This window comes from Pleurodeles waltl, chromosome 1_1 (genome assembly GCF_031143425.1).
Source record: "Pleurodeles waltl isolate 20211129_DDA chromosome 1_1, aPleWal1.hap1.20221129, whole genome shotgun sequence".
Classification (NCBI taxonomy): Eukaryota; Metazoa; Chordata; class Amphibia; order Caudata; family Salamandridae; genus Pleurodeles; species Pleurodeles waltl.
This window is the reverse complement of record NC_090436.1, coordinates 242,136,242-242,163,875: the sequence shown is the minus strand read 5'-3', so window position 1 is coordinate 242,163,875 and position 27,634 is coordinate 242,136,242. Positions and strand designations below refer to the sequence as shown.

Genomic DNA, 27,634 nt, shown 5'->3' with positions numbered 1-27,634 from the left:
TGCGCCATCATTTCCGACGGTCGACACACAACCGCCAGCACCGTCGTCACTGGTCAGGAGACCACCGCCAGAGTCACAGCCCAGGAGAGCCCAAGTATCGTCACTGGTCAGGAGACCACCGTCAGAGTCAGTGCCCAGGAGGGCCCAAGTATCGTCACTGGTCAGGAGACCACCACCAGAGTCACAGCCCAGGAGGGCCCAAGTATCGTCACTGGTCAGGAGACCACCGCCAGAGTCACAGCCCAGGAGGGCACAAGTATTGTCACTGGTCAGGAGACCACCGCCGGAGTCAGTGCCCTGGAGGGCCCCGGCTGCCACAGCCCCGCTGGGCAATGATGGAACGTCATGCCACACAGCAATGCCCAGTGTAGAGAACGTCATGCCACACACCAATGTCCGTAGCAGAACCGCCATGGCAAAGCACCGCTGAACAGGGCAAAGACCGCCATGGCAAAGCACCGCTGAACAGGGCAAAGACCGCCATGGCAAAGCACCGCTGGACAGGGCAAAGACCGCCATGGCAAAGCACCGCTGAACAGGGCAAAGACCGCCATGGCAAAGCACCGCTGAACAGGGCGAAGACCGCCATGGCAAAGCACTGCTGAACAGGGCAAAGACCGCCATGGCAAAGCACCGCTGAACAGGGCGAAGACCGCCATGGCAAAGCACCGCTGAACAGGGCAAAGACCGCCATGGCAAAGCACAGTTGAACAGGGCGAAGACCGGGTAGGAATGAATGGGCCGCCACATCAGGCATCCTTATCCCTTGTGCAGCTGGGACAGTGACAGGACAGGGACTTTCACGGGGAGACACATCCAGTCTGGGCACCAGTCCCCCCAGTACCACTAGAGACCTGCATCTACTTGAGAGACTGTGGCTTTGCACTCCCCAGGATGGAACAGTGGGCAACCCACCCACTGTAGAGACTTGAGAGACTGTGGCTTTGCACTCCCCAGGATGGAACAGTGGGCACCCCACCCACTTTAGAGACTTGAGAGACTGTGGCTTTGCACTCCCCAGGATACATCAATGGGCATGGAGCCCCGTCGTGGATCTGGCTTTGCAGTCATCCGGCTGAGGTGCCCCGCCTTCCCTTCCCCCTGAGGTGCCTGTAGTATTTCTATCTGATGCCCCGGCAGTGTTCTCTCCGATTGTGGTCAGGTATCCTTTGTGGGCCTCGCCCATGCATTTTTGGACTGTTGGTGCACGGACATTGTTGTGTACATATCTGCACTACTTCTCGTATTGAATATGATTCTGAATGATTTTCAAATATATATCTGTATATTTTTGTATGACATGTATATTGCCACATTACAATGTTTGACCGAATTTCGCATTGTCTTTTCATTCTTCCGGGGGGATTGTGGGTTGTTACTGTGATTTCTGTGTATGCATTGGTGTGTATGTTGTAATATGCGAGGGTGGGGGTGGGGGTGTTTGGTGGGTGTCCCCCTAACTTTTGCCTCCCCCCTCCCCTATGTCGTAGGTGCAGTACTCACCGTTGTCTTCGGCGCCTACGTAGCTGTTGGTCGTAGAGGAGCAGAAACACAAGGGCAGGTAGTATTTGGAGTTCCGGCTCCATGGAGTCCTCGTTCCTCGTGGGATGTGTTCAGGTGAGCGTTTTCCCATTGCAAAAGCTGTTCCCGCCGTGTTTTTATCCACGAAGTATCCGCCCCGGAAAAGGTGGCGGATTGGCGGGTTGTAATACTGTGGGCGGTACATTGTCTCCCGCCTGTCTGTTGGCGGTGACCGCTGCGCTGCTTGTTTGCACCGCCGTGGCAGGCGGTGTGTTAAAGTGGCTGTCTTTGTTGGCGGTTTCCGCCAGGGTCATAATTCCCTTTTTTGGTCCGCCGGCCTGTTTGCGGTGTTTCCGCAGCTTTAACACCGTCCGCCAGGGTTGTAATGACCACCTGAGTGTTGAGAATTCTGTGATACATCAAGGATGATGGATTGGGAAGCTTGATGAAAGTTCTCCAAAACTGAATACTTGGATTCTAGGTGATGATTTAGAAAGACCCGATTAAAGTTGTCCAAAGCTCCATGCCTGCATTACAGATGATTTAGAAAGACCTTTGAACCTGTTGAATTGATTCTTGTTGTTGGTATGAAACTCAGAATTGAGGCAGCAAACATGATGAGGACAAGATATTGGGCTTTGCTGCCCCTAGATTCTCCAATGCCAGTGCCTAATTAGATTTGACATACAGAAGTAAGCAAGTAAATAAGTAAGAAGCAAGTAAATGTACTTTATTGATTTCCACAAAATCACAAAACTGTGCATGATACATGATAAAAGACTCAGAGCATCACTCTGAGTCACGTCCACATCAAATTACAGATAGCATAAGTGAATAAAAATAGATAATACAATATGAAAACAAGCTAAGAACAAATTAAAATCACAGTGTGTAAGCTAATAATAATGTCGAGAATACACCAAAATGCATGCTAAAATGTATTGCCCATGCAACATCCCAGATAAAAAACAACTCACAAAATTACCAGATAGTGGGTGATTTTAGCAGCTGGAGAAAAAAGAATGCAGACCTCACTTTAAAATTCATAGGTAACAGGAGCAGGTGAATAAACTTATGCCAAAGATAGTTCAATCTTGGGTATGTCATGAAGATGTGGAAAATGTCAGGGAGAGAAACATCATTACAAGGACATTGTGAAGGGTCCTCAACTTTAAACCAAGACCCCTTAGGCAACAAGAGTCAATAAAACAGGTTAAATCTAAAATAAGTTAGCAACCTACAATGAAAGTTGGAAATATCAAGGGTCAAGTAGAGCTCCATTCCAGTTTTCACCATAATAAAGTGGCGCATAGTACGCTTATGAAGGACCATGGCCTCTCATTCCGCAGCTGTGCTGGTAAAAAAGGCCTTCTTTACCCATGAAATAGCCCTCCTTACTATGCACCCCGTTTCTTCAAAAAGCTTGGGAAGTCCCCAAAAAGTTAAGGTACCCTTAATATATGAAAGCCTCAGAATACAAGACATACCATCAAGGGACAAGCAGTCACGTAAGATGAGCCTGAAAAGAGACAGAACCTCCTTCTGCCAGACGGACAGCCAGAGTAACAGGGGGTACAATTCGATCAGGTAAGAAATGTAACCCAGACTCACTTCCTCATGAAGCATCTCAGAGGGTGTATTCTGAGGGACATTGAGAAGGTGTCTCAAGAAGGAATTCTCAATGACCTGGAGCTGAGGAGAGGACACATAGCCCTAGATATCACATCCATAACAGGGCATCTTGACCCACTTAGCCTTGAAAACTCTTAACATTGCCTCCACATGACTATGTCCCAAGCGCATAGACAAGATGCTAACCCCATTAGTAGCAGATTTAAACCTGACTATTTTTTCTTTAACAAAGGTTGCCAGGAGAGTCTAGAGTCTAATAGGATCCCTAAATATGAGAAATGGTCCACCATTAAAATTGTCTGGTCCTTAATCGAGAAGATTTTGGATCTAGTATTCCTTGGGCCCACCACCATAATATGGAATTTAAAATATTGGTGGTGAGATCAAGCCTATCCAGGAAGGTGACAAAACAATCAAGGAGACACTGTAGGCCCTTGGCCATACCTGATAAAAATACAGGGTCATCTGCACATAGAAGAACAGGTAGACGGTGACCAACTGCAATCAGTATGTGAACTCCAGAATCTAGTAGACGGTGACCAACTGCAATTGGTACATCCACTCCTGAATCAAATAGGGCTGTCTCTTGTCTGTTAATGTGGAGAGTGAGGAGAAAAGGAGCCAGGATGAATCCCTGCCACACCCTCCTTCTCATCTTCAGGGGCTGGGTACATTCCCCATCTGGTCCATATCTAACAGAGGTAGGCAAGCCCTCATGCAATGTGTGCAAAAAGGAAAGCAGGGCCGGTTCGACCCCATAGCCCCAAATGCAGCCCATAGCTTAGCTCGATTTAATCTTTCGAAGGCTGAGCTTTGGTCCATGAAGCTCCTCCCTTCACCCTGGTATACTTCATGACCAGCATGTAGAGATTCAGGGTCAGGTCAACATTGCCCCATCCAACCCGAAAACCATATTGGACTTCTAAAAGGACATTGTTATCTTTAGCCTAGGTCGAGAGGCGATCCAGCAAAACCCTTCCCTACACCTTAATCCCATTATTCACCAGTGTAATAGGACAAAAGCAAGCAGGGTCAGCCCTGTCACGATAATGGAATTCTCCCAGCTGGATGGAAGCCCCCTCCCCCTGGCAGCCGCATTAAAATGTTGTGTTAAAATAGGGGCCCATATGTCAACCTCCGATTTAAATAAATGCCCGAGCCACCATCTGGGCCCAGAGTCTTGCCCTCAGGGAAGAACATAATAGCTTTCCAAACCTCCTCCTATTGGAAACGAAGATCAGGTGACACCCGCTCAACAGGCTTAGAATCTTCACTAGACTTGGGTATAAATGGCCCCAAAATGGCCCAGCCATGGCTGAGGGGAAATGGTCACTTGATCAGTGGAAAAGAAAGGATGGTTTATAACTCTCCAAAACTCTGTGTTATTGTGCAGGTCACAAGCTCCCAACAACTTATACCATAGCTCCCTCTTAAGAGTTGTCTTCCCCTTCGAGTGAGCCATGTGATAGCTCATTCCGGCATTCCTCACTTCCTCCATGTCCCGGGGCTGCCTGTGCAGAGCTGCCATCAGCACCCTGTGAGCTGTGGAGCATCCCTTATCAAACCATCCAATAGGCGTGCAGCATGAGCTGCACTGATGGCAGTAAGGGCCAACTTAATATTAGCAGCGATAATAGAGAAAGCAAGGAAGATGTTGGAATCAGAGGCTCCATCATCTAGACACATGCTAAAGTCCTGTGGGCTGCACAAGGAGAGAGGAATGAAACTCTGCTGGGACCATTTTGGCCCCCTTAAGTCTTTGCCCCTGGGCTATATTAAGGCTCAGTTCCAAAACAATTGCATCAGGCCCAACCGTACATACAGACCACTTAAAAGAAGCCAGAAGAGGATTGTGATCGCTCATCAGGTGCCAAAGTACCTTAAAGTCGATTAATGATGCAAATACACAATTGGAAGCATAAATGTAATCAATAATGGAGCAGTGTCTGTCCCTATAGAGGTAGGTATTTGCAACTTGTTATTAGTGTCCCACTGTTAGAAATGGGGTTTCTGGTTTGCTAAAGTATGCACCTAAGCCAGGCAGAACCGACCCACTCAAGTGAGGGCAAGGGAGTTACACGTCCAAGATAACCCCTGCTCACCCCATTGGTAGCTTGGCATGAGCAGTGAGGCCTAACCTGGAGGCAATGTGTAAAGCGTTTGAACAACACACACATGACGCAAGATGTACACAACAAAGTAAACACAACACTGAGCTATGTAAAAATTAACTGTATTGCACAAAACATAATTAGACCAAACATTACACGTCAGTAATACCCTGCTACCTTAGCGGTTGTCAGAATGTTACACAAATTACTAATACTCTGCAAGAATAAGCAGTTGTCACAATGGAACACGTAAGTACTCAGGATTCTGCAACATAAACAGTAGTCAGGAATTACAATAACGAAATATGTGTACTTGTCATAAATACCTCATACTTGCCCATAAAAGAACATTGTTACATATGGAAAGACATGAAATATATATATATAACCTTAGGAAAATAACCCTGGAGCATACCACCCTCCCAGTGTCCCCAAAAGTACCTTTTTTTGTAGAACAAGGCACTCCTAGTGCCTGGAAGGTCGAGGTAGGGGCCCCCGGCGCTCCTATGCCCTCAACGGGGGCCACACATGGCTCCTAGGGGAGAGGGGCGGTCGGCACCCTCTCCGATTTCCTAACGGGTCCCTTCTTGGGTCTGCGATCTCTGGGGGCCCCCCGGGCCTCCACTGGCCCTACCACCCAAAAGGGGGGGGCCACAAAACAATACCAGATAAGTTACAGGGCGATCGTGCCCCTAAGGCAGTGGCCAGGGGGAAAGGAACTTCCTTTCCGCTCCCCGTGCCCTTTGTTGGATAGACAGTCGCCCGCGTCCTCGGGGCGGCTGTCAGAGTGAAGATATGTTGGAGCAGGGGCCTCAGGTGAGGCTTTCCTCCTGCTCTGGAGGGCGGCTGCACCCGGCACAGTGCGCAAGCTGCTCTCCCAGCTTTCTCAACGTGTCTGGTGAGCAGGCACCGAGGGCGGTGCCTGCTGGTGCCCCAGGGGCGCATCTGTAAGCGCGCTTTGCCCAGGGGCACGGCTAGTGCATGCTCGCTCCTCTTCTCCTCCTTCTAGTGCCCTGGGGGCACTGGACAGAGCGCAACGCGCTCCAACAATTAAACGTGCACTTGGGCTGCAGCGGTGATTTCTCGGCACCCGGGCTGCGGCGGTGATTCGGGCAGCACAGGAAGTGCTGCACAAAGCGCGAGAGGCACCATGTGGCTCCCAGGCTGCGGCATGATATGGGCAGCACAGGAAGCACTTTAAAAAGTGCGCGAGGCAACACTTGGATCCCGGGCTGCGGCGGTGATTCTTTTTCCCGGGCAACTGTGCGCAGGATGCACAAGGGGGCACAAGGAAGCACTCTTCTAGGTGCTTTCCTGTTACAAACAGCACTCCTTGGCCATGGCACCCTGCCCCTGGGGACAGAAATGAAAAAGGAGCACAGGGCTGGCGAACTCAGCTACAGTCCAGCACAAGGGTTGCAGATGGTGGCAGTTCCTTCTAGTTACCAGGCAGGTCACAGGTCAGCACAGCAGCAGCAGTCCAAGGTGGGTCCTGGTGAGTCTTCTCAGCAGCGTTGTGTCCAGTTTCAAGAATGTTCCAATTGTGGGGAAAATTCCCCTGTACTTATACTAGGTTTGCAGTGTCTCTTACAATGAGGAGGAGAGGAGGTTCCAACCAGTTACAACTGGTTCTGGGAGTTCCCCTTCTCTCCTCCATCACAGGCTCCAAACATCAGTGTGGGTAAACGACCCTATTGTGCGAGGCCAGGACACAGCCTTTACAAATGCAGGTGTGCCCCGCCTCTCCCTTCTCTCAGCCCAGAAAGGCCATACAATATGTAGATGCACCTCTGTGACACCTCCACCCTCCCTGTGTACAGGCTGTCTGAAAAGTATGCACAAAGCCCCAACTGTCAGTCTGCCCAGATGTGGATTGGAGTCAAGCTGCAAAAAACACCAGAGTCAGAAGCACAGAGAAAGGCACACTTTCTAGAAGTGACATTTCTGTAATAGTAATAAAAAATACACCTACACCAGTAAGCAGCATTTCTTATCACTATTACAACCATACCGAGCATGCCTACACTACCCCTCATAAATCAGACAATACCCCTTACACATAAGGCAGGGCATTTCTAATGCAATCCTATGCGAAGGTAGCACTCACAGCAGTGAGACACCAAGTTAGGCTGTTAGTCACTATCAGGCCAGGCCACGCAACCTGGCACATGGCCTGCCTTCTACATACATGGCACCCTGCCCATAGGACTAGCTAGGGCGTATCTTAGGGGTGACTTACATGTAGTAAAAGGGGGGTTCTGGGCCTGGCAAGTAAATTTAGATGTCAGGTCCCTGTGGCAGAAAATTGTGCACACAGGCCCTGCGCTAGCAGGCCTGAGGTAGGTTTGAAAGGCTACTTCAGTGTAAATGTAAATGTAAATTAGCACTTGTATAGCGCACTACTCACCCGTTAGGGTCTCAAGGCGCTGTACTCATACCGCTATGGAACCCCTCCTGGCTTTTCCCTGTGAGGCACCCACTCCTGAGCACCCCCAGGGTGAAGCCAGGCATCCAAGCGCTGTTGGGGCCGTTGTGGAGATTAAGCAAGCTATTGCCCAGAGTTGCAGAGTGGGACCCATGAATTAGATTAGGCACCGAGGCGAGAATTATCTGGTCAAGGGGAATTGAGCCCAAGACCTGCTGAAGCGGGACTTGAACCCTGGTCTTGAGCCAGATCTCTGCTTCAGGGTCTGCCGCTCTAACCATTGAGCCACACTTCTCCAGTGGGTGGCGCAAGCAGCGCTGCAGGTCCACTAGTAGCATTTAATTTACAGGCCCTGGGCATAAAGATACCACTTTACAAGGGACTTATAGGTAAAATAAATATGCCAATTAGGTATAAGCCAATCATACCAATTTTTACAAGGGAGAGCACATGCACTTTAGCACTTTTTAGCAGTGAAAAAGTGCTCAGAGTCATAACGTCAGCCCACAAAGGTCAGAAAAATAAGGAGATAAAAGGCAAAAAGTATGGTGAATGACCCTGTGAAAGGGCCAGATCCAACACCCACCAATTAAAAAGATTCACAAGAGAATGATCTACAAACAAGGGAATGTTTCAGCTGTGCCTGATCCCACACCTCCGAGTCACCATCTAGGGGGGAACCCTTATACAAATAAAAATCAGGATAGGGGTGTAAGTTTAGGTCTCCCATCATAAGGAACACTGTAAACCTGGGTGAGCTGGCTATGGTGTTGCTAAAAAGCTGACCCAGCCTACTCACATTGGCATGCTGCTCTCTGGATGGGTGATAAACGTTAACAACTGAAACCCTCAGGCACTGGGAAATATGGGGCAAAGAATCATGTGGTCCAGGACCAAGTCAATCCTGTGCATTCAGATCGGTCAAAGGCTCAAAACGATTACTCAGAGTTAAACTGAAAGCCTGGACGATCAGGAATGAGCATTGGGCCCCAGGTCCTTCAGCCATAGGCCTGGACAGCCCCCTCCTGCCATACGTTCACCCACTAAGGAGGGGAGAGGGTTTATAGAAATAATTCATGGGGAACAAGAGGATGTTCCCATCCTTCGTAGGCCTACGTGAAAGTTGTTTTAAGATGTCACCTGCCCACCAGCTATTGGAAAAGTTAATTTAATGTAATTTAATTTAATAGTCACCTGGGAGGGTTTTGGGGGGGTGTCCCAGCCAACCTAATCTCCTGACCATAATTATTTCCCCTGGCATAAAATGATCAAGCTTAATCTTTTTAGAGAACCAATGCAGTGCTTTATTTTGTAATTGTGGAAAACTTTCTGGTGCTGTTTCCTTAATAGGGGAACATTGCTCATAACAGGGAAATAGTGGCAACCGCTTGGGGAAGTTGTATGATGACATATCTAGGGGTAGTTCCCACTGGAAAAATAAAATGATCCAGCTATCCCCTCTCCACCTGGGAATAGTGCAGAGATGAGAGGAGAGTGGGGGGCTTATTACATTGTCAGGACCAGCAACTGAACAAGAGGAGGGAAGATAGGGAGGTAAAAGGGAGGGAATATTAGCTGTCTGCGCAGTAGGTTTACAGCCCTGGCCCCGTCCCAGTCTGGAAGAATGGGAGTCAGGCTTGTTAAGGCTTGCACACTGGGAGATGCCAGCCACACCCTCCCATTCGCACCCACCTCCTCAGGACAGGGAGGACTGAAAGTTGCCAAAATAGTGCAAATTGTCCTCAAGGATTCCCCAAGATGGCTAGTGTGGTTTTCCACTTTGACTATATATGAGCAGCCAAATTGTTGAATGCCCTAGTGAGGAATGTTTCCATTTAGCAAAGTGATCTAGGAAAGGGCCTGTATCAGATGCAGGTGGGAGTATCTGTCTCAACCCCCATGCAGGGTTTTTCTTCTTAGTAATTCCCATTCGCTTCCTGCACCTAAATCTAGGACTGATTTCAGGGCTAGGCTGGGGAATATCCCCCTTAGGATCCTCCTCTGCAATACACCCCCTTGACAGTGAAGAAGCAACTTCGGGGAATCCAACCTGCACATTTCCATCTTCACCAACTACTATGGTGCTATGGGGCTAGGCAGAACCCGTAAGACTGCTAGGGGTGGCTGATAGGAGAGAGACAATGCCATCCTTAGATAAGGATAGCCTTTGTTCCGCTAACTCGATCTTTTTAGGTGTTAAATCTTTTTATTAAGGTGATAGCAATATTCAACAGCACCACTTACAACCACTGGCCGGTGGAGGTAAATATGACAGTAGAAATAGAAAACTTGCAGAACAAGACAAACATAGCTACATCTCTAGTAGTTTATTATCGCATAATCAGATCATCATTATTATCCCTAGCAAACCCCTGTATTCTATGTAGTGGATTTCGTTACAATCAAGTGTGTGTCTGAGTGAGTCAAGCGTAGGACGCATAAGTAGCGTAGGCATGTCAATTCTCTAAATTCATCTGCGAGGTAGGTGGCACAGGGCCCCCATGTTTTATCAAAAGTGGGCTGGGAGCATGTAGCTACAGCTGTAAGTTTCTCCATTCCCAAGATATCCCACAGTTTGTGTAGACAGTCAGTGTGAGTGGGGATTGCCTCAGTACCCCAGGAAACCAAAAGGAGCTGTTTAGCTGCTCCGAGCGCTAATGTGATAGTTCCGCCTTTCGAAGTTCTGAGGGGGTATGTCTGCGGATTAGGAAGCCCCAGCAGCACATAGCTAGGGAGTCGTGGTAGTGTACTATCATAGACCTCATCAATAACCTGTAATATGATGTCCCAAAAGGAGGCTATTGGGGGGCAGTGACACAGAAGATGCGTCAACATGCCCAACTGCCGACAGTTCTACTATCATCGATCTGTGGCACCCCTCCACTACACAGCCATCCAAGCCGGTGTAAAGTACCAATAGTGTGCTATTTTCTAGAATAGATCTTTAGTGTTCATGTTGCGTGCTGTCACTTGCGCATGGTGTAACACATCCCACCATTCCCTGTCTGAGAAGGAGCACTCGCATTCTGTTTCCCATCTGCGCATTCGCAGGTGCCTGGGGCAAAAAGCCATAAATATCAGATATGAGTTTCTTATCATTGGTGCACATTAGCAACCACTTTTCAAAGGGGAGGAGAGGTCTACTAGCGTGTGGTCTAATCTCTGGAGAGGATACCCAGTGTCAGATTGGTAGGTACTGCCAGTAAGCTTTTTGCGGGAGGCCATACGCCGCCTATAATTGTTTAAAATCCATAATGCCTTGGGTGTCAAAGAGGTCTCCAATCCTTTTACAATTGGAGTTCTGCCAGTCTTGAAATGAGGCTCCAGTGAGAGCTAGGAGGAAGTCAGGATTGACGATAATCGGTGTTTGCAGGGATATGGGAGAGGACAGGCCCTTTCGTGTCTATACCCTGTCCCAGGCTTCCACCGTAGCACGTAGGACAGGAGCATTGTAGACGCCTGGCAGTTGATGCACCCGGGGGAGCCATGGGATCTTCCAGATATGCTGTCCAGCCACTGCCTGGTCGTTCCCATGACCATTCCAGTAAGTATCGTAATTGGGAAGCCTGGTAATACCTAGCCAAATGAGGAAACCCCAGTCCTCCCTCTGCCTGTGAGAAATAAGTCTTTGTCTATGCCATTCTTGCCCTTTTCCTGGCCCAAATATATTCCCAAATCAACTTCTACATAGGGTTGAGCACCCTGCTCGGAGGCGGTAGTGGCAGGCTTTGCAGAAAGAACAGCCCTTTAGGTAAGAGCGTCATCTTTATGGCGGCTATTCGACCCAGCCATGAGAGTCCATAGCCCCTCCACTTGGCCAAGGCATCCCTTGCTTCACTCAGTAAGGTGGTGTGATTATGTTGGGCTGTAGTGGTCGGGTGGTGCAGATCTGGAGGCCCAAATAACTCACTGCCTGCTTGGCCCACAAAAAGGCAGAGTGGGCCACAGAGCCTCTACTTCTGATTCAGATACCGTTAAATTGAGGATGGAGAATTTAGACAAGTTGGCCTTAAAGCCAGCCACATCTCCAAAGACGCTCAGTTCCTTCAGCACCGCTATGAGTGACGTTTCCGGCTGTGACAGAACATCATCCACATATAGCGCAATTTTGTGAGTTCGTCTTTCAATTGGGATGCCATGAATTGTCTGATTTAACTGTATGCACTCCGCAAAGGGCTCCATATAGAAGGCAAACAGCAAGCAAGGGCGAAAGCAGACAGCCCTGTCTGGTCCCTCTGGCTATAGAGAAGATGACGGATAAACCGCCGTTGACGCTCACTCTGGCCTGCAGGGAAGTATAATTACACTGCACCCACTTGCAGAATCTCGAGCCTAGACCATAGCGGGGAAGACCGTGAATAGAAAGTCCCAGTGAACCCCGTCAAAGGCCTTCTCTGCGTCAAGCGATAGCAATAACGATGGTATGTGGGCTCGCTGCACTTTATTTAAAAGGTGGCACAGGCTCTTAGTGTTATCGGCACAGGTCCTCTCTGGGATAAACCTGGTCTGATCGGAATCTGTCAACCCTTGCATGTAGGGGTTTAGCCTGCTTGCTAGGTCACTGGTAAAGAGTTTGGCATCCACATTCAGTAACGTGATAGGCCTATAGGAGGAACAGAGAACTGGATCTTGTCCAGCCTTTGGAATAACCGTGATCGTTCCTACTTTCATCAAGGGGGTAAGCGGTACGGTATTCGCAAAATGGTTAAAAAGCCTTGCCAATATGGGTGCCAGAAGGTCCCCAAATATTTTGTAGAATTCTGACCCAAACCCATCCTATCCTGGAGCCTTCCCCACAGACAGGCGGTGTATAGCCAGTAAGACTTCAGTGGGGATGATGTCTTTGTCCAGTGCGTCAGCTGTCGTCCTTGAGAGCTGGGGCAAGGGCATTGTATCCAAATAACCTGTGATTGCCTCAGTGTCCCGTCCCTCTTGTGTATAAATTCCTGCAGAATTAACGCGTCTGTCGTGAGGGTAGCACCATTTTGGGATTTTGGGTTCCGATCTCGTTCACTGGACGTTGCATGGCGATGTGCCAATAGCCGTCCTGCTTTGTACCCCACCCTCAGAAAGTACATTTGCTTCGTACGCAACATGGCATTCTCTGCTACGTCCAATCCTAAGGCCCTTAGCTCTTTACGTGCCACTTCGAGCTAACGTTTTGCTTCCCCAGAGCCCACCCCCATATGCCTCGATTCTGGTTCTTTTACCCATACGTCTAACTGATGGCACTTATCTTTTCCGGAGAGCAGTAGCGTGTGCAGCAATAGCTATAAATTGGCCCCTCACCACCACCTTCAGGGCTTCCCATATCCCAACCACTGAGGTCTCTGATATATCATTAATGACTAAATAGGACTTGTTCCTTAGTTCTGTGCATACCTCCACATACGTAAGAAGCTAGTGTGAGTCTCCATAACCTGAGTCCCTGTTTTGGAGCCGCTACAGTGAATTGCAGTGTAATTGGGGCGTGATCGCACAGGGCCGCGACTCCAATCTTTGGCTGTGTAATTGTATGTAGAAAACCCGAGGAAGCCAAGAAAAGGTCAAGTCTTGCATATGTCTGGTGTGCAGCTGAGAAAAATGTGTACTCTCTAAGCGTCGGGTTATTAGTGCACCATACATCCGTTAGCCCCCCCTCCTGTAACCGAAATTGAAAGCCCACAGAGTATGCTCCTGCCTGCCCATAACGTTGTGCTGATCTGTCCATGAGGCTATCAGGGACCACATTAAAGTCACCTCCTATAAGGATGTCAGTGTCCTTTGTAGTGAGTACCTGTCCAATGGAATCCCAGAGAAACCCTTCCTGCTGCACATTAAGGCTGTATATACATATATAAACATATATAAACATATATTTGGTACCCACGTATGTCTATGTGTAAGGAGATAAGCATACCATTCTTCTCTGCCTGGGTACCCAACACTTTCCCGGGGAAATGTGTAGCCGGTCATATCACTACCCCTCCCTGCTTCACCAGCCCCGAACAGTGAAACTGACGGTCAAACCAGCGGGATTTCAGCCTCTTCCAGTCCGCTCGTAGCAAATGTGTCTCTTGTAGCAAGCAAATGTCACATTTAGATTCCCTGAGATATGAGAGGAGGGTTTGCCTCTTCACTGGAGCATTAAGGCTTCTAACATTGAGACTGATTACCTCAAAAGATATATATGTATGTGGGGTGGTTTAGCATGGTGGTGCCCCTGGATGTGTGGGCTGCAGTGAATTGAAGTAGTGATCAGCGGTATTCTTATCAGAATCCCACAATAAGATGCAGCTTGACTAACTAACATAACAACAAACAATAAAAACCAAAGAACGAAAACCAAATTAGCTCCTGGCCTGGGAACTACATGTCAATTGGGGGGGTACATCTTCTTGTACCAGTTCTGTCTCCTCATCCTCCACTTGTGGAGGCTCCCCCGTCATCTCATCTGCCCTCCTGCGTCATTCATAAGTGTTGGCGTGTGTTTGTCAAGGAATCTGGTTTTTCATTTTGTCGGGCACAAGTGGAAAGAAACAGTGAAGAGGTGGGAAGGGGCAGTCTCGCAGTCTATACACCCCCCTTCCATGTATGTCCACTCCATCATGCATTACGGTTCTGCTTCGGGGTCCAAGATACATTCCTGATTCCGTAGGCTGCGCAGCAAGTCCGCTCTCTCCTTCCTGCTCTCGTTGTCGGTTGGTTTATGAGTTCTACCTTTACGTTGTCGAGTCTTATGTCCCTGCCCTCCAGCTTCCTCCTGTAGTGCTCAGTCTAGGTCACCGGAGGGGGGTTTGGCGCAGGTCCACATTCATGTCCAGGAAAGATTCTGCCTCTTCCAGTGTTTTAGCAATGCGCATTTCATTTTGCCAGACGAATTGCAGTCTAAAGGGGTGGCCCCGTTTGTAATGAATTCCCTTCTCTTGGAGCAGGCTTGTGATAGGTTGCAGCGCTCATCGGCATTGTAGCGTTAATGGTGAGAAATCATCATACAAGTATATTTTGTGGCCCTCAAAGTTTATTGCATTCAAATCACGGACTGCCGTCAGGATTTGTTCTCTTTGTTTGTAGTAATGAAGACACGTAAGTATGTCCTGTGCCTGTCCGGAAGCCCGAGACAGTCGACCTACTTTATGCATGTGATCCAGAATTATCTCTTGGTCTTTAAGTGCCGGTGTAACGTGCCGGAACAAGCATATCACAAAGTCCTCCAGTGACCCCAGTGTTGCCCGTATTGGGACCCCCCTAATACGTATGTTAGTGAGCCGCGATCTGTTCTTGAGATCTTTTAGACGGTATTGCAGTTTGCGATTGCTCTCTTGGAGTGTGAGAAGTTCCTGTCTGTGGTGATCCAGTTCTTCCGCTTGCGCATCATCATTGCGTTCCACCGTATCCACTCTTTGTTCCAGTTCTACTACCTCTCTCTTGAGTTCTTTGGCTGTGGTGGCAATCTCCTAAGATTAGCAATGTCTCCTCTGAGTCCCCGAACAAGGATTCCAGAAACGACTTCGTTATCGGGGTGGTATCTTCCTCCACCTCCTCACTGTCGCTGGGTCCTTTGCCTTCTGATGCCACACTCGGAGTTTGCTTCTGTTTCTTCATTGGGGTCTTCGCGAAGAGCTCCTTCAAGTTGCCCTCCCTTACTTTTTCTTTGCATCGCCATAGCTTTTTTTGTGAAAGATAAGCCACCTTTCACCAGCCTGCACCGCTCCCACCAGTCACTGTACTCCAGGTGTCCCACTTCACTTACGATCGCGCACAGGGTATCCCCTCCTTCTTCCCTCTGGGTCTCTTCCCGGGGCATGGGCTTCAGTCGATAGGGAGGTGGCCTTCCAATGCTAGAAGTGGCCACCTCAGTGTATCACAGTTTGTGCAGGCATTTTCCTGTGTGGCTCTACCGGCGTCCATATGCTCTCCAAGAGGGCCCACTTGCCTTTCTATCAGTTCCCTCTCAGATGGGCTCTCCTCTGGCCCTATATCAATTGCTAGGTTTCCCCCAGGTGCTCAGTCGGGTTCCCCTCTTAGCAGACCAGTGCTCACGTGATGCAGAGCGTTGCGCCGTTCCGTGTGTACTGCTGTGCAGGTCCTCAGGTGTTTCATGCTTCAACATCAGGCAACACTTCCCTCTATTTGCCTCCACACCACCCCATGCCACCAGAACCGGGGCAGGGGGCCCAGCAAGTCCTGATGCTCCCTCCTCCAGGCCTCCTCGCGGTCACCACGGTTTTCTGTGACTCACGTGGTTGCCATCCTCCCAGGGGCGACCCGTCACCAGGTCGCTCTGCAGTAGTGGTCCTCCTGTCAGCCGCTCAACCACCGACACCTCTCCGCAGCCCCGCCCAGGCCACGTCCTTCAAGTTGCACGCTCTGCCTCTCCTCCTCTCTGTGAGTGGCCTGGCCTACTGGCAGTTCCAGACCCAGGGCCACCCCACAGGTCCGTCACCAGCAGTTCCTTCTCCTTACCGCTGCCACATGGGAAACGAGCACATCGAAGCTTCAGCTGCCACAAGTGGGGGGGCACAGCGAGGGTCCAGTCACCCCCACCTCAGCCACCCCACTCCCTAGTGTTTCACGCAGCCACCATCTTGGTTGGGGCTGCTTCCTCCAGCTCGCCGCTCTGCTGCTCCATGGGCTCTCTGGGTCTCCAAAGAATGCCCCTCAGCTGCCGGAGCCCCGGACGTTGCTCCGGTGGCGCAGGGAATGCTCTATGCAGCTCAAGCCGCTCCTGGCCTAATAGTGACGACGGAGCTCCACAACGGCGCTCCTACCTCGCCGCCATCTTGGCTCCGCTCCAACTTGATCTTTTTAGAAACCACACCCACTGCTAGTGTTCAAAACCCCTCTATAGTGGATATCAATGGGGTTCCCTGAGGAGACCTTGGGAAGGACCCTGTTGTTTTCTTTTTCCCATCCCAAGGTTTCTAGCAAGTAGAGAAATTAGCTGAAAAAAGAACTAACGCCCCCACCTAATAAATAACACCCCACAAAATAAAAAACAGAAAATACAACTGTGACCAAATGATACACTATGAAAACAAAATACTACTCCCTTTAGGCCCGATAAGACAATAGCTGTATCAAAATCAAGTGAAGCAACCATTAAAAAAAGGACTGTTGAAAAATATTAGCCAGTGTAAAAAACACAGCCCCTCTGATTAGCAACTGGACTTACAGTGGCAGCCAGACAAGAGAGGGCAGAGTTAGAAAGTTAGAAGTCTCAATAACTTCCTAAACAGGGCAGGCAGTCAACTGGATGATTCTCGCCACCTCATTATTTATGATGAAGCAAGTGCAATAAAGGCACTTGCTTCATCACTTCTGCGTCAATGTGTCTTCACAAAATGATGATGAGCGCTAACCCACAGATGGCAGAAACTTGTGTGTGTTGCTGGGCAGGGACACTTTTGTTCACAGGATGTGGTTCTTTGTAATGTAATGGCCTTCTTTAAAGGATTGAACATATTTTACCCTCAGATAGTATTCAATTCTCATGTACACAGTTACTCCTGTTTACTGTGACTTTGTCAAGATGTCAATAATGGTAGCAAGATTTTAGTGCAGAGGTAACATCATTTGATTGAAGCTTCACATGAGTATAGCACAACAGATCCGTGACATAAATTCTAGGCAGTCAATGCAATCTCCAGTCAGCCTGATGCTCCTGCTGACTCAGCATTTCAGGCACCATGACGTTTTGAGACTCCAAAGCAGCTGCCTAGGAACTGATGAAACAATTTCACCAGCAGGAGGTACCTGCAGCAAGCATGACATAGTTAATAACTGTTAGACCCGACAGACTTGGGGTCATCTTCCCTCCAACTTTTTGAATCCCTCTCTCCAATTTCTGACCTCGTTTTTGCTGGTTTTAGGACTCTGTGCACCTTACCACTGCTAACCAGTGCTAAAGTGCTTGTGCTCTCTCCCCTAAATCATGGTAACATTGGCATAACCCCAATTGGCATATTTGGTTTACTTATAAGTCCCCAGTAAAGTGTTCTACTTGTGCCCGACGTTTGCAGATTAAATGCTACTAGTGGATGTGCAGCACTCATTGTGCCACCCACTTCAGTATCCCCTCAACCATGGCTCAAGCCTGCCTTTGCAGAGCCTGTGTGTGCAGTTTTACTACCACCTCGACGTGATATTTGAAACCCTTTGCCAAGCCTTTACCCCCCCCTTTTATTACACATAAGTCACCCTTAAGGTAGGCCATAGGTAGTCCATAAGGCAGGATGCTGTGTATGTGAAAGATAGGGCATGTGCTTTTAAGTTTTGCATGTCCTGACAGTGTATTTGTTTTACACTACTATGAGGCCTACCCCTCTCATAGGTTAACATTGGGAACTCCTTACTGACATTTACAACTGAATAAGCAATGCCTGTCCTCACACAATGAGCTGATTGCTCCGTACTGAAAGTCTGGAACCAGGGCTGAGAAGAAAGGACCCTTCTTTGAAGTCCCTCCCACTTCCAAGGCACAACTGGGTATAAGTACTGGGTCTCTAACCCCACCACTTCTGGACCTGTGAAGACTCTTCCAGGAAGAAGGACTGCTGTGTTGCTGAAAGTACTGCTACTCTGCATGATCCCTGTCTTTCTGGACTCTTGCCTTGGTGAGCTACCTTGGTGCCTGCTCTTCCCCTGCCTGGGTGAAAAGGACTGGAACTACATCACTTGAACCCAGAGTGACTCCAAGGGCTTGCTAGCTTGCCTCCTGTTTTCTGAATTCTCAGGGACACAAAAAACTTCCAACAATGCTGCTACCTCCTGTGGAATCTACCAACTGCCAAGTGGTACCACCTCAGTCCTGAGCCCTTGGAAATGTTTTTTATTCTGGATGCTTCTGCAAAGAACCTCACATCAGCCCCATTGCGCCAATCAGAGCCGATGCAACACCTTCTCCATTGACGCTTCACTATTGCATCACTGCTTTTGCAAGGATTGAGGACATCGTATTGCTGTCGACGACAGCGTGACACTGCTGCAAGAATCAGAGCACCGCGTTCCCAGCTGCATGACACATCGTCCCCTCTGTGTGACCCAGAGTCGGCAATCCGCCTTCATCCCTTGGATCAGCAGCTTTTGCTCAGCAGGCCCTTCATGGGTCTTGTATCCGGCCTGCATTCCATTGCGGTTGGCTTGAACTTTTGACTTTGGCTCGACTAGCGCAAACAGATAGCTCCGGGTGGTGCTTTCTGCATCTAAGCACTAAAGTTTCAGTCATTCTTTAAAAAATAATATCTCAACTTCTACTTACTAGATTTTTGTTGTTTTGGTCTTGTTTCGTTCATAAAAGTATACTTCATTTTTCTATCCTATAGTGGAATGCTTTTGTGGTGTCTTCACTGTGTTGCTGCTTGTGTGTTGCAGAAATAGTTTACACATTGCTTCAATCAATCAGGAATTTGTAAAGCGGACTGCTCACCCATGAGGGTCTCAAGGCTCTGAGGAGGGGAGGGGGTAGATGAGGGGGAAGGTGTTGCTACCGCTTGAACAGCCAGATCTTGAGAAGTTTCCTGAAGGTAAGGAGGTCTTTGTTCCGGCGCAGGTAGGTGGGAAGAGTGTTCCACGTTTTGGCGGCGAGGTGCAAGAATGATCTACCGCCCGTTTTAGTTCTGCGGACGTGTGGGATGGTTGCGAGGGCGAGGTCGGTGAAGCAGAGATGCTGGGTCGGGGTGTAGAAGCAGAGTCGTCTGTTGAGGTATTCTGGTCCGGTGTTGTGCAGGGCTTTGTGAGCGTGGGAGAGGAGTTTGAAGGTGATTGTCTTGTTGACTGGGAGCCAGTGCAGGTTTTTCAGGTGGTCTGTGATGTGGCAGTGGCGGGGGATGTCCAGGATGAGGCGTGTGGAGGCGTTCTGGATGCGTTGCAGCCTCTTCTGGAGTTTGGCCGTGGAACCTGCGTAGAGGGCATTGCCGTAGTCCAGCTTGCTGCGTGCAAGGGCTTGGGTGACTGTTCTTCTGGTTTTGGTGGGTATCCATTTGTAGATCTGTTGGAACATGCGGAGAGGAGGAGATGGAGTTGACTTGCTGGGTCATGGATAGTGAGGGGTTCAAGATGAATCCTAGGTTGGGTGTGTGGTTGGTGGGAGTCAGAGTGGTTCTGAGAGTGGCAGGCTGCCAGGAGTCATCCCATCCGGAGGGGGTGGAGTCGAAGATGAGGACTTCCATCTTGTCGGAATTGAGTTTGAGGCAGCTGCTCTTCATCCATTTGGTGATGGCCTTCATTCCTTTGTGCTTCTTAAGTTAAGCCTGACTGCTCGGTGCCAAGCCACAGGAGGGTGAGCACAGAATATTGTAGGGTGTGTTGAGACTTACTCTAAGTAGGATTGTTGTCCCTACCTGTACAGAGTGCATACTTCTGCCAACTAGAGACACAATTTCTAACAGTAAGACATGTACATACATTGTCTACTTGAAGCTCTGAGGCCAATTTCTTGATTGTCAATTCAACAAATTATGGGGGAACAATTCTTCTGAATTTGCAGTGTGTAAGTGTTCATCATGCACACCAATTGATTTGTTACATTCCAAGGCAACTTTTTAAACGATCTGTGACATGTTAATTTTCTGACAGCACAATTTTTCATCACAGAACAAGGTATAGTTAAATGTGTGGAATCGTTGTAGGGTGTTTTAACAAAGTGACTCAGCAAAAAAACGTTCTTAAAAAAATAGAGTAAATTGATGCAGACAATAGCATAGACTCTTCACTGGAAGAAGCAAAACTTCTTTAAAAAACACATGGAGACTCCTTCCACGATATCAAAACTAGTCACACCAGTGTTAAAAAAAAAAATGTTAACTTCAAGTTTTCCTATCAGAATTTCATTAGTTGTTACAGGTGTGGATGTAATTGATATCTCACCTCTATAAAGACATGTCCTGCGGCTTAAACAGTAGAGTTGGATTGTGATCTACAAAGCAACTTTTAAAGTTTAGGCTTGAGTGTCTATTGTTTGAGGACTCATTTTAGTAAAGAACCTGTTGCAAGTGTAGTGTTTGGGATGTACATCAGATCTAGTTATGGAATCAGTAGCACAAATCACAATTATTTCACGATACAGATGTTACCATTGAAACAATTGACATATTGCAGGTACCCTATGATAAAAATAAGATTTACCATGGAACCAAAATATATTTATTTTTGATTTTTGAGACAGGTGTCAATTGTAATGGTACAGGCATTTTGGGAAGGTTTGAATAGCATTCAAGGGTAAAAATATTATTGGTTGGACACATCAAGGTATGCTGAATATTGTACTTTTGTCACACAGGAAACAAAACGTGTTGAATTTTCAGGTGTTTACAAATGGGGTATTTACAAATATTTGTGCCACCTGTCAGAAGAAGAGCAGTTACGTGTGTTTGGTGATTTTTCTCTAGGAGATGGGAAATCCTCTCTCTTTCGCTACGTTTCTGTGAATGTGCAGCAGGATTTGCTTCTTAAAAATCAACCTGCGTGGTTGAAGGATTTTGCTTGATATTCCTCCATATCCCATCATTCACCTTAGTTGTTTCAGATTTGATATTACCTGGTGTCACAAGTTACAGTATGCAGGTTTTAGTGGATTACAGATGTTACGTATTTTGTGTATTGTAATTTTTGCTGTGGCCCAGTCTCATTTGAGGCTTGGCTGTCCTCCTAGTTCTTTCTCTTTGTGACATTTTAATACAATGGGTCTCGTGTTTACTTGAGTTAAAGCTATTAGCGTTGTAAACTTCTAACTGGACTTTTCTTGCTACATAAATTGAAAAGTAAAACAGTTTCACATAAGCGAGCCGACTGCTGCCATGAGCGGAAAGCAAACACACAAAAGGAACAGAAGTTCGCTCGCAGTGAAACATATCGGCAAAAGTGCATGTATCTATGTAACCGGAAAAAGTGCATATATCTATGTCACAGTGTTGATCTTATGCAAAGTGCTCTACTACTGCCCAGCGAGATTGCGCTGCCTACCAAATAAAGAGAAAAAGTAGTGCAGAAACCATACAGAAAACATGGAGCCTCGTATGTTTTCAGTAGTTAGCCGGTGCGCTCGAGGCGGGCTAAACACCGGAAAAGGCATGACGTATGCATGCCTTTCACTAATTAAATCAAGCTAATTTTAAAAGGCAAGCCCACGAACCAACCAAACTGATGGGTTTGACATGGCCGTGGTTAAAAGCTCAACGCTAAAAAGGAGAGATTTGTGTTGTAAGTGTGTTAGAAATCTGTCTCTCAAACTTCTAAGCACGTATTTAGTTCATGCATTTGTTTGGATTTTCTCATTTAAAATAAAAGCATATATGTTGCTATAAGGAGGAATAATGAACTGGATGGTTATTTACATGTAGATAGTCCAGTTTGTAACCCTGAACCTTACTAAATGAGGAGGCCAGAACTGCATAACCTACCTGTGGATGACCAAACTGGGATCTGTCATGAGCTCGTTCACCACATAACTAGAGGCTAACAAGGAATCCATGCACCTAATCTTGCACAAATCATGCTACCTGGATTGAGTGTACTAACACAGTTAGCACACCCACACTGGATATAAATTCCAGGAATCAATGAACCTGCAAGCACCTTTTTGCGTTTCCGAACTTTGCTGTCTGCTGTTTTTGTGCAAGTTCATGAATTATTGAGTAAGTGCATGTACTGTATGCCACAGAAAAAAAACTGGATCACGTCTCCTTTTTCCAAAGTATTGCAGGGTTGTTAACTAGGGGTGTGCACATTTTCAATCTGCGGTAAACAGATGCGAAACTGCAGGCAGTCCTTCTGTTCCTGCAGTTTTTGCAACCACCTGTCCAGAATTGAGATAGAGGAACGGAGGCAGAACCCAGCATACTCTGCTAAACAACAATTCTTGTTCTGTGATTTAAGGGAAGCTCAACATGATAATTGTTGGACCTGGCTTTTTGACGGGGACATCCCCAAACTTTTTGCCTCCTTCCTCCTATTTTTTCTGACCTGTTGTTGTTGGCTTTTGACCTCTGGGCACTTTACCACTGCTAACCAGTGCTAAAGTGCATATGCTCTCTGTGTAAATTGTACTATTGATTGGTTTATCCATGATTGGCTATTTAATGTACTTATAAGTCCCTAGTAGAGTGCACTATATGTGCCTAGGGCCTGTAGATTAAATGCTGCTAGTGGGCCTGCAGCACTGGTTGTGCCACCCACTTCAGTAGCCCCTTAACCTTGTCTCAGGCCTGCCATTGCAAGGCCTGTGTGTGCTGTTTCACTTCGACTTGGCATTTAAAAGTACTTGCCAAGCCTAGAACTCCCCTTTTTCTACATATAAGTCACCCCTAATGTGTGCCCTAGGTAACCCCTAAAGCTGGGTGCTATGTGGGTAAAAGGCAGGACATGTACCTGTGTAGTTATATGTCCTGGTAGTGTAAAACTCCTAAATTCGTTTTTACACTACTGTGAGGCCTGCTCCCTTCATAGGCTAACATTGGGGCTGCCTTCATACATTGTTGAAGTGGCAGCTGCTGATCTGAAAGGAGCAGGAAGGTCATATTTAGTATGGCCAGAATGGTAATATAAAGTCCTGCTGACTGGTGAAGTCGGATTTAATATTACTATTCTAGAAATGCCACTTTTAGAAAGTGAGCATTTCCTTGCACTTAAATCTTGTTGTGCCCTTCAATCCACGTCTGGCTAGGTTTAGTTGACAGCTCCTTGTGCATTCACTCAGACACACCCCAAACACAGGGTACTCAGCCTCACTTGCATACATCTGCATTTTGAATGGGTCTTCCTGGGCTGGGAGGGTGGAGGGCCTGCCCTCACACAAAGGACTGCCACACCCACTACTGGGACTCTGGCAGACAGGATTGAACTGAAAGGGGGCCTGGTGCATTTCTTAGACACTCTTTGAAGTCACCCCCACTTCAAAGGCACAACTTAGTATAAAACAGGGCCTCTGCCCTACCTAATCAGACACTTGCTGGAGAAGAAACCTGAACCAGAAACCAGGTACTTTGTGCTTGAAAGAGACTTTGTTTGCTTTTTAAAGACTTAAGACACTTTATATCACTCCTTAGTGATATCTTTACAAATTCATATTGCAACTTTGATCGTTTTGACCTGCAAATACCCAGATAAATATTATATATTTTTCTAAACACTGTCTGGTGTATTTTTGTGGTGTTATATTATGGTATTGTATGATTTATTGCACAAATGCTTTACACATTGCCTTCTAAGTTAAACCTGACTGCTCGTGCCAAGCTACCAGAGGGTGGCACAGGCTGATTTTGGATTGTGTGTGACTTACCCTGACTAGAGTGAGGGTTCTTGCTTGGACAGAGGGCAACCTGACTGCCAACCAAAAACCCAATTTCTAACAATAATGTATTGTGCTCTCTGGCACTGTGAGGGGTGGGCAATGTAGCTACCTTAATGGTAGTTACATTGAGTTAAATGTACCGGCTGGACCGTGTTAATGCTCCTCAAGCGCCTCTCCCAGCAGTAGAGCTTGTGTGCTGCTCCTGCCTTCTAGACGCCAGGAGGACCCTGAATGCAGGCAACATGGCACACAGACTTTGATGTACACTGTCAGGGGTCCAGCCAACCTATTGGCATTATGTTGAATACATTACCCAACCCTTCAAAGTTCTTCAAAAAACACCTTTTTGTTGTGTTTTTTAATAGCCACAGAACAGCGGATCAACTCAAATTCTACGACTTGGTCAGCAAACAAATACCCAATATAATGCAGCACCATTATGTCTATGTCAAAGGTGGAACACCATACCTTCAGACTTAGAGGGCCTCTTCAGTAGGATGTCCAGATGTGAGATAGTGAGCCTTTCAGTAACTTTGAACCTTACGCATTTTCGTCCTTTTACAACTTCTCCAACATAAATCCCAGCATTTAAATACTACAATATAACGATTTTCTCTTCCCTTTCACTGAAACAGGTCGCTGCATTGCCAATGGCTTGGAGTGCAATGGAGAGAATGACTGTGGAGACAATTCTGACGAAAGAGACTGCAGGCGGAAAAAGACACTGTGCGCCAGGAAATACGAGAGCATCCCCAGCGTGCAGTTGATGGGCAATGGGTATGCGACTATTATCTGCCTCTTCCCTGGATGTGATGCTATTGTCTCCTTATGTCTGCTAATAATGTGCTGGCTATTACCCAAAGACAACATTATTAAGTCTGCGTGTTCCAAGTGGCCTGCTCCTTTGCGTAAGTGCCTTGGAAATAGCAAACCTAGAATGAAAGGTACGTGCGTGTGTTTCTGCACAGTTCATACAGACGCCATGTACGCAGGTTCGGCGCCCTCTGGCAGCAACGCGCAAATCCTCGTGCATTAGGAAAATATATATTTCACGCGAATTTCATAAAATTATATTGATTCAATCCATTTGAAATTTACATGTAATGAGAGCTGAAGATAGGGAATTGTTTTGTGCACGATTTTTTTTATGAACATAGGTGCAAAGGATAGTAAAACGGGTTGCCCAGAACCATGTTTTTATTGGTAAATTATTTAAAATCAAATTGGATTCAAAAGATTGGAAATTATGAAGCTGAGGAACGCCTTCTTTTATTGGAGACGCCCATATAATATCTACTAACTTCCACATCATGTTTGATTATTCGTAAAAGGGGAAATGAAAGATTTAAGATCAATATCTAGTCATAGGGCATCGCCTGCTGCATTAATTCTTGCTGAGAGACAGAGGCTGGAAAGGACCTGTTACTCCCAGTATTACAGCAAGTTAAACATCACACCAATGCCACTGTTCACCTAAATAGTTCAACCATAACAGAGACATGAAATAGTGGACATCACAGCGCACCAAAGCACATTTCAGAGCATGGGCACATTTTGTAGGCAAATATGAAAGGCTGGATGATGGGCAGCCTGGCAGGGTCATCATGCCCATTTCAAGAGCCTGAGACAAGCTCAAGATTAATGTCATTTCAGGCGTTATAGTCCAGCCATAAATTACAGGACTACTATCTCTCGTCAAAGGGAGAAAAAGTGGAATCCGCAATGTATTTCTTTCTGCTGAATTCTTGTGGGGGGAGGGTCTTCGTTTGCAAATACAAAGTAATTATGCATCTGGAAATCAAAATGGCAACACCCCATCATTGTCTTGCTGCTTTTACTGCTATCCCAGTATGCCTAGAGCCACCCAATACGATTGCGACTGCATCTGGTGTTATGTGAATGGCTGAACAATTACAGAAGTCTTCCTGAACTTTATCTCAAAACAGATTTATGCAGTTACAATTCCGAATGATTTGAATCCAGGTTCCTTTTTTTGTTACACCTTGGGCACGTTAGTGAAATGTCTGGGTTTTGGTTGTGCAGGTAAACCAAAGAAGTATAATCAGGACCCCTGGCGTGTGTGATTTTGTGATCGCAATGTTTCTGCATAGTCATGGATTTGATGCATTTGTCACATAATCCACCATCTACCGCATAATCTGCAGCTTTAATTAAAAAAAATAATAATAATCTTGCTCAGACAGTTCAAAAGTTACTAAAACGTGGCAATATAGGTTAGGGTGTCGAAGTGGTACTAATGACGTGAAACCTTTGCCCAGAAAGTGTTAAGATGTGTTTAAAAATGTCAAAAATAATGAGGTAATACTAAGTCAGAATGTGCCACATTATGCAGCATAATTTGTCTTTTCTTGTCGCTTTATTTAGTCAATCCTGATGTATAATTGTGTCCTCCCCTGCCGCATAATTTTAGTGGCCCTGAGTATAATACATAAGCCCTTGGGCATGCAACTGCATTGCCTCTATAGGTAGCCCCCGTAGTGCAGTTAATTCACACCCTTGCATACTTCTTCCCAAATTGTGGGATAGATCTCCATGGGGGTTCCCTTCTTTAATTTATTGTCGGGGAGATTCTGTAATTCACTTTGCTTGAAGAGAAGAAATCCAATGCTGAATCTTGAGGGTAATCGTGAGTTTTTTTTTTTTTAAATATGGTCTGCTATCGCTCTGGTTCTTTCACCGATTTCGACAGTCTGCTTGAAGCACTGGTTAATGAAACACGAATTGATATCAGCCTCTATTTGGGATAGTTTTCTGCTGAACGTATTCCTTGAAATTATATTGCCGTTTTAAATCCTATCCCCTGTTTTGCCTAGCCCTAAGTGTCTTCCAGCGTTTTAATTCAGCTTTGGAAAACTCCGAGAGGGTTGTGGTAAGGGAAGTGTGTGCATGTTCTTTGGGAATAGCCACATATCGAAAGAATCGTTCGTGTCACATATATCCACGGTACTGAACCATTTTGGGATTGCCTGTTGGCTGTGTTTTTTGGTCAGTGGGTAGGTGAATCGATCATGAAATTGACAAGTAAAACATAACTATCAAAAACCAAGTTATATAAATGAGACAAGATAGAAAGGTAAAAATATTAATTTCGAAAAATCAGCAAGGGCAAGCCCCCCTTCTCCTCTTGAAGTCAAATATTTTCAATGCTATTCACGGGGAATTATTGGAATTTATAGAAAGCTACCAAGAAGCCTGCTTTCAATTTTATTGACAGTTTGCTCAAATAATAGACATGGCGCTGTTGAAAATTGAAAAGTTAATGAAGGAAGGATACTAATTTTAACAATAGCGGTTCTGCCAATTAATATAGAGATAGGATTGTCCTCCATCATTCTAATAGCACTTGTATTGTATCTATTAGAAGTTCAAATTTGATTTGTACTACTCTTGAAACTCCTCAAATTCTAAACTTGAGGTACTTCTTTGGAGACTTGTTATAATTAGATGTTAAAAAGTCTGGAAGCATTTAAACAGTGGGGTTAAATAGAAGAACTTGTTTTTTCTGTCTTTTTAAACCTATAGCCCACTAACATTGGAAAATTAGAGATACAATGAAACAGAACTTCTGTAGAATGTTTATCTGGAACTGTACATACCACTAAGTCATCTGCATATAGTTTAAGTTTCGGGAAGCCATAAGCAATGATTTTGATCTCT

At 46.6% G+C, this 27,634-nt stretch overlaps 1 protein-coding gene across 1 annotated transcript in view; it reads left to right on the top strand.

Annotated features, from left to right (window-relative positions):
* The window catches only part of LOC138283501 (complement component C6-like), a 662,914-nt gene that overhangs the window by 197,489 nt on the left and 437,791 nt on the right, over positions 1 to 27,634 (top strand). Inside the window, exon 5 of the mRNA XM_069221442.1 lies at positions 24,592 to 24,733. Within this exon, the coding sequence (XP_069077543.1) occupies positions 24,592 to 24,733 (142 nt within the window). The remainder of the gene's footprint in view (positions 1 to 24,591; positions 24,734 to 27,634) is intronic.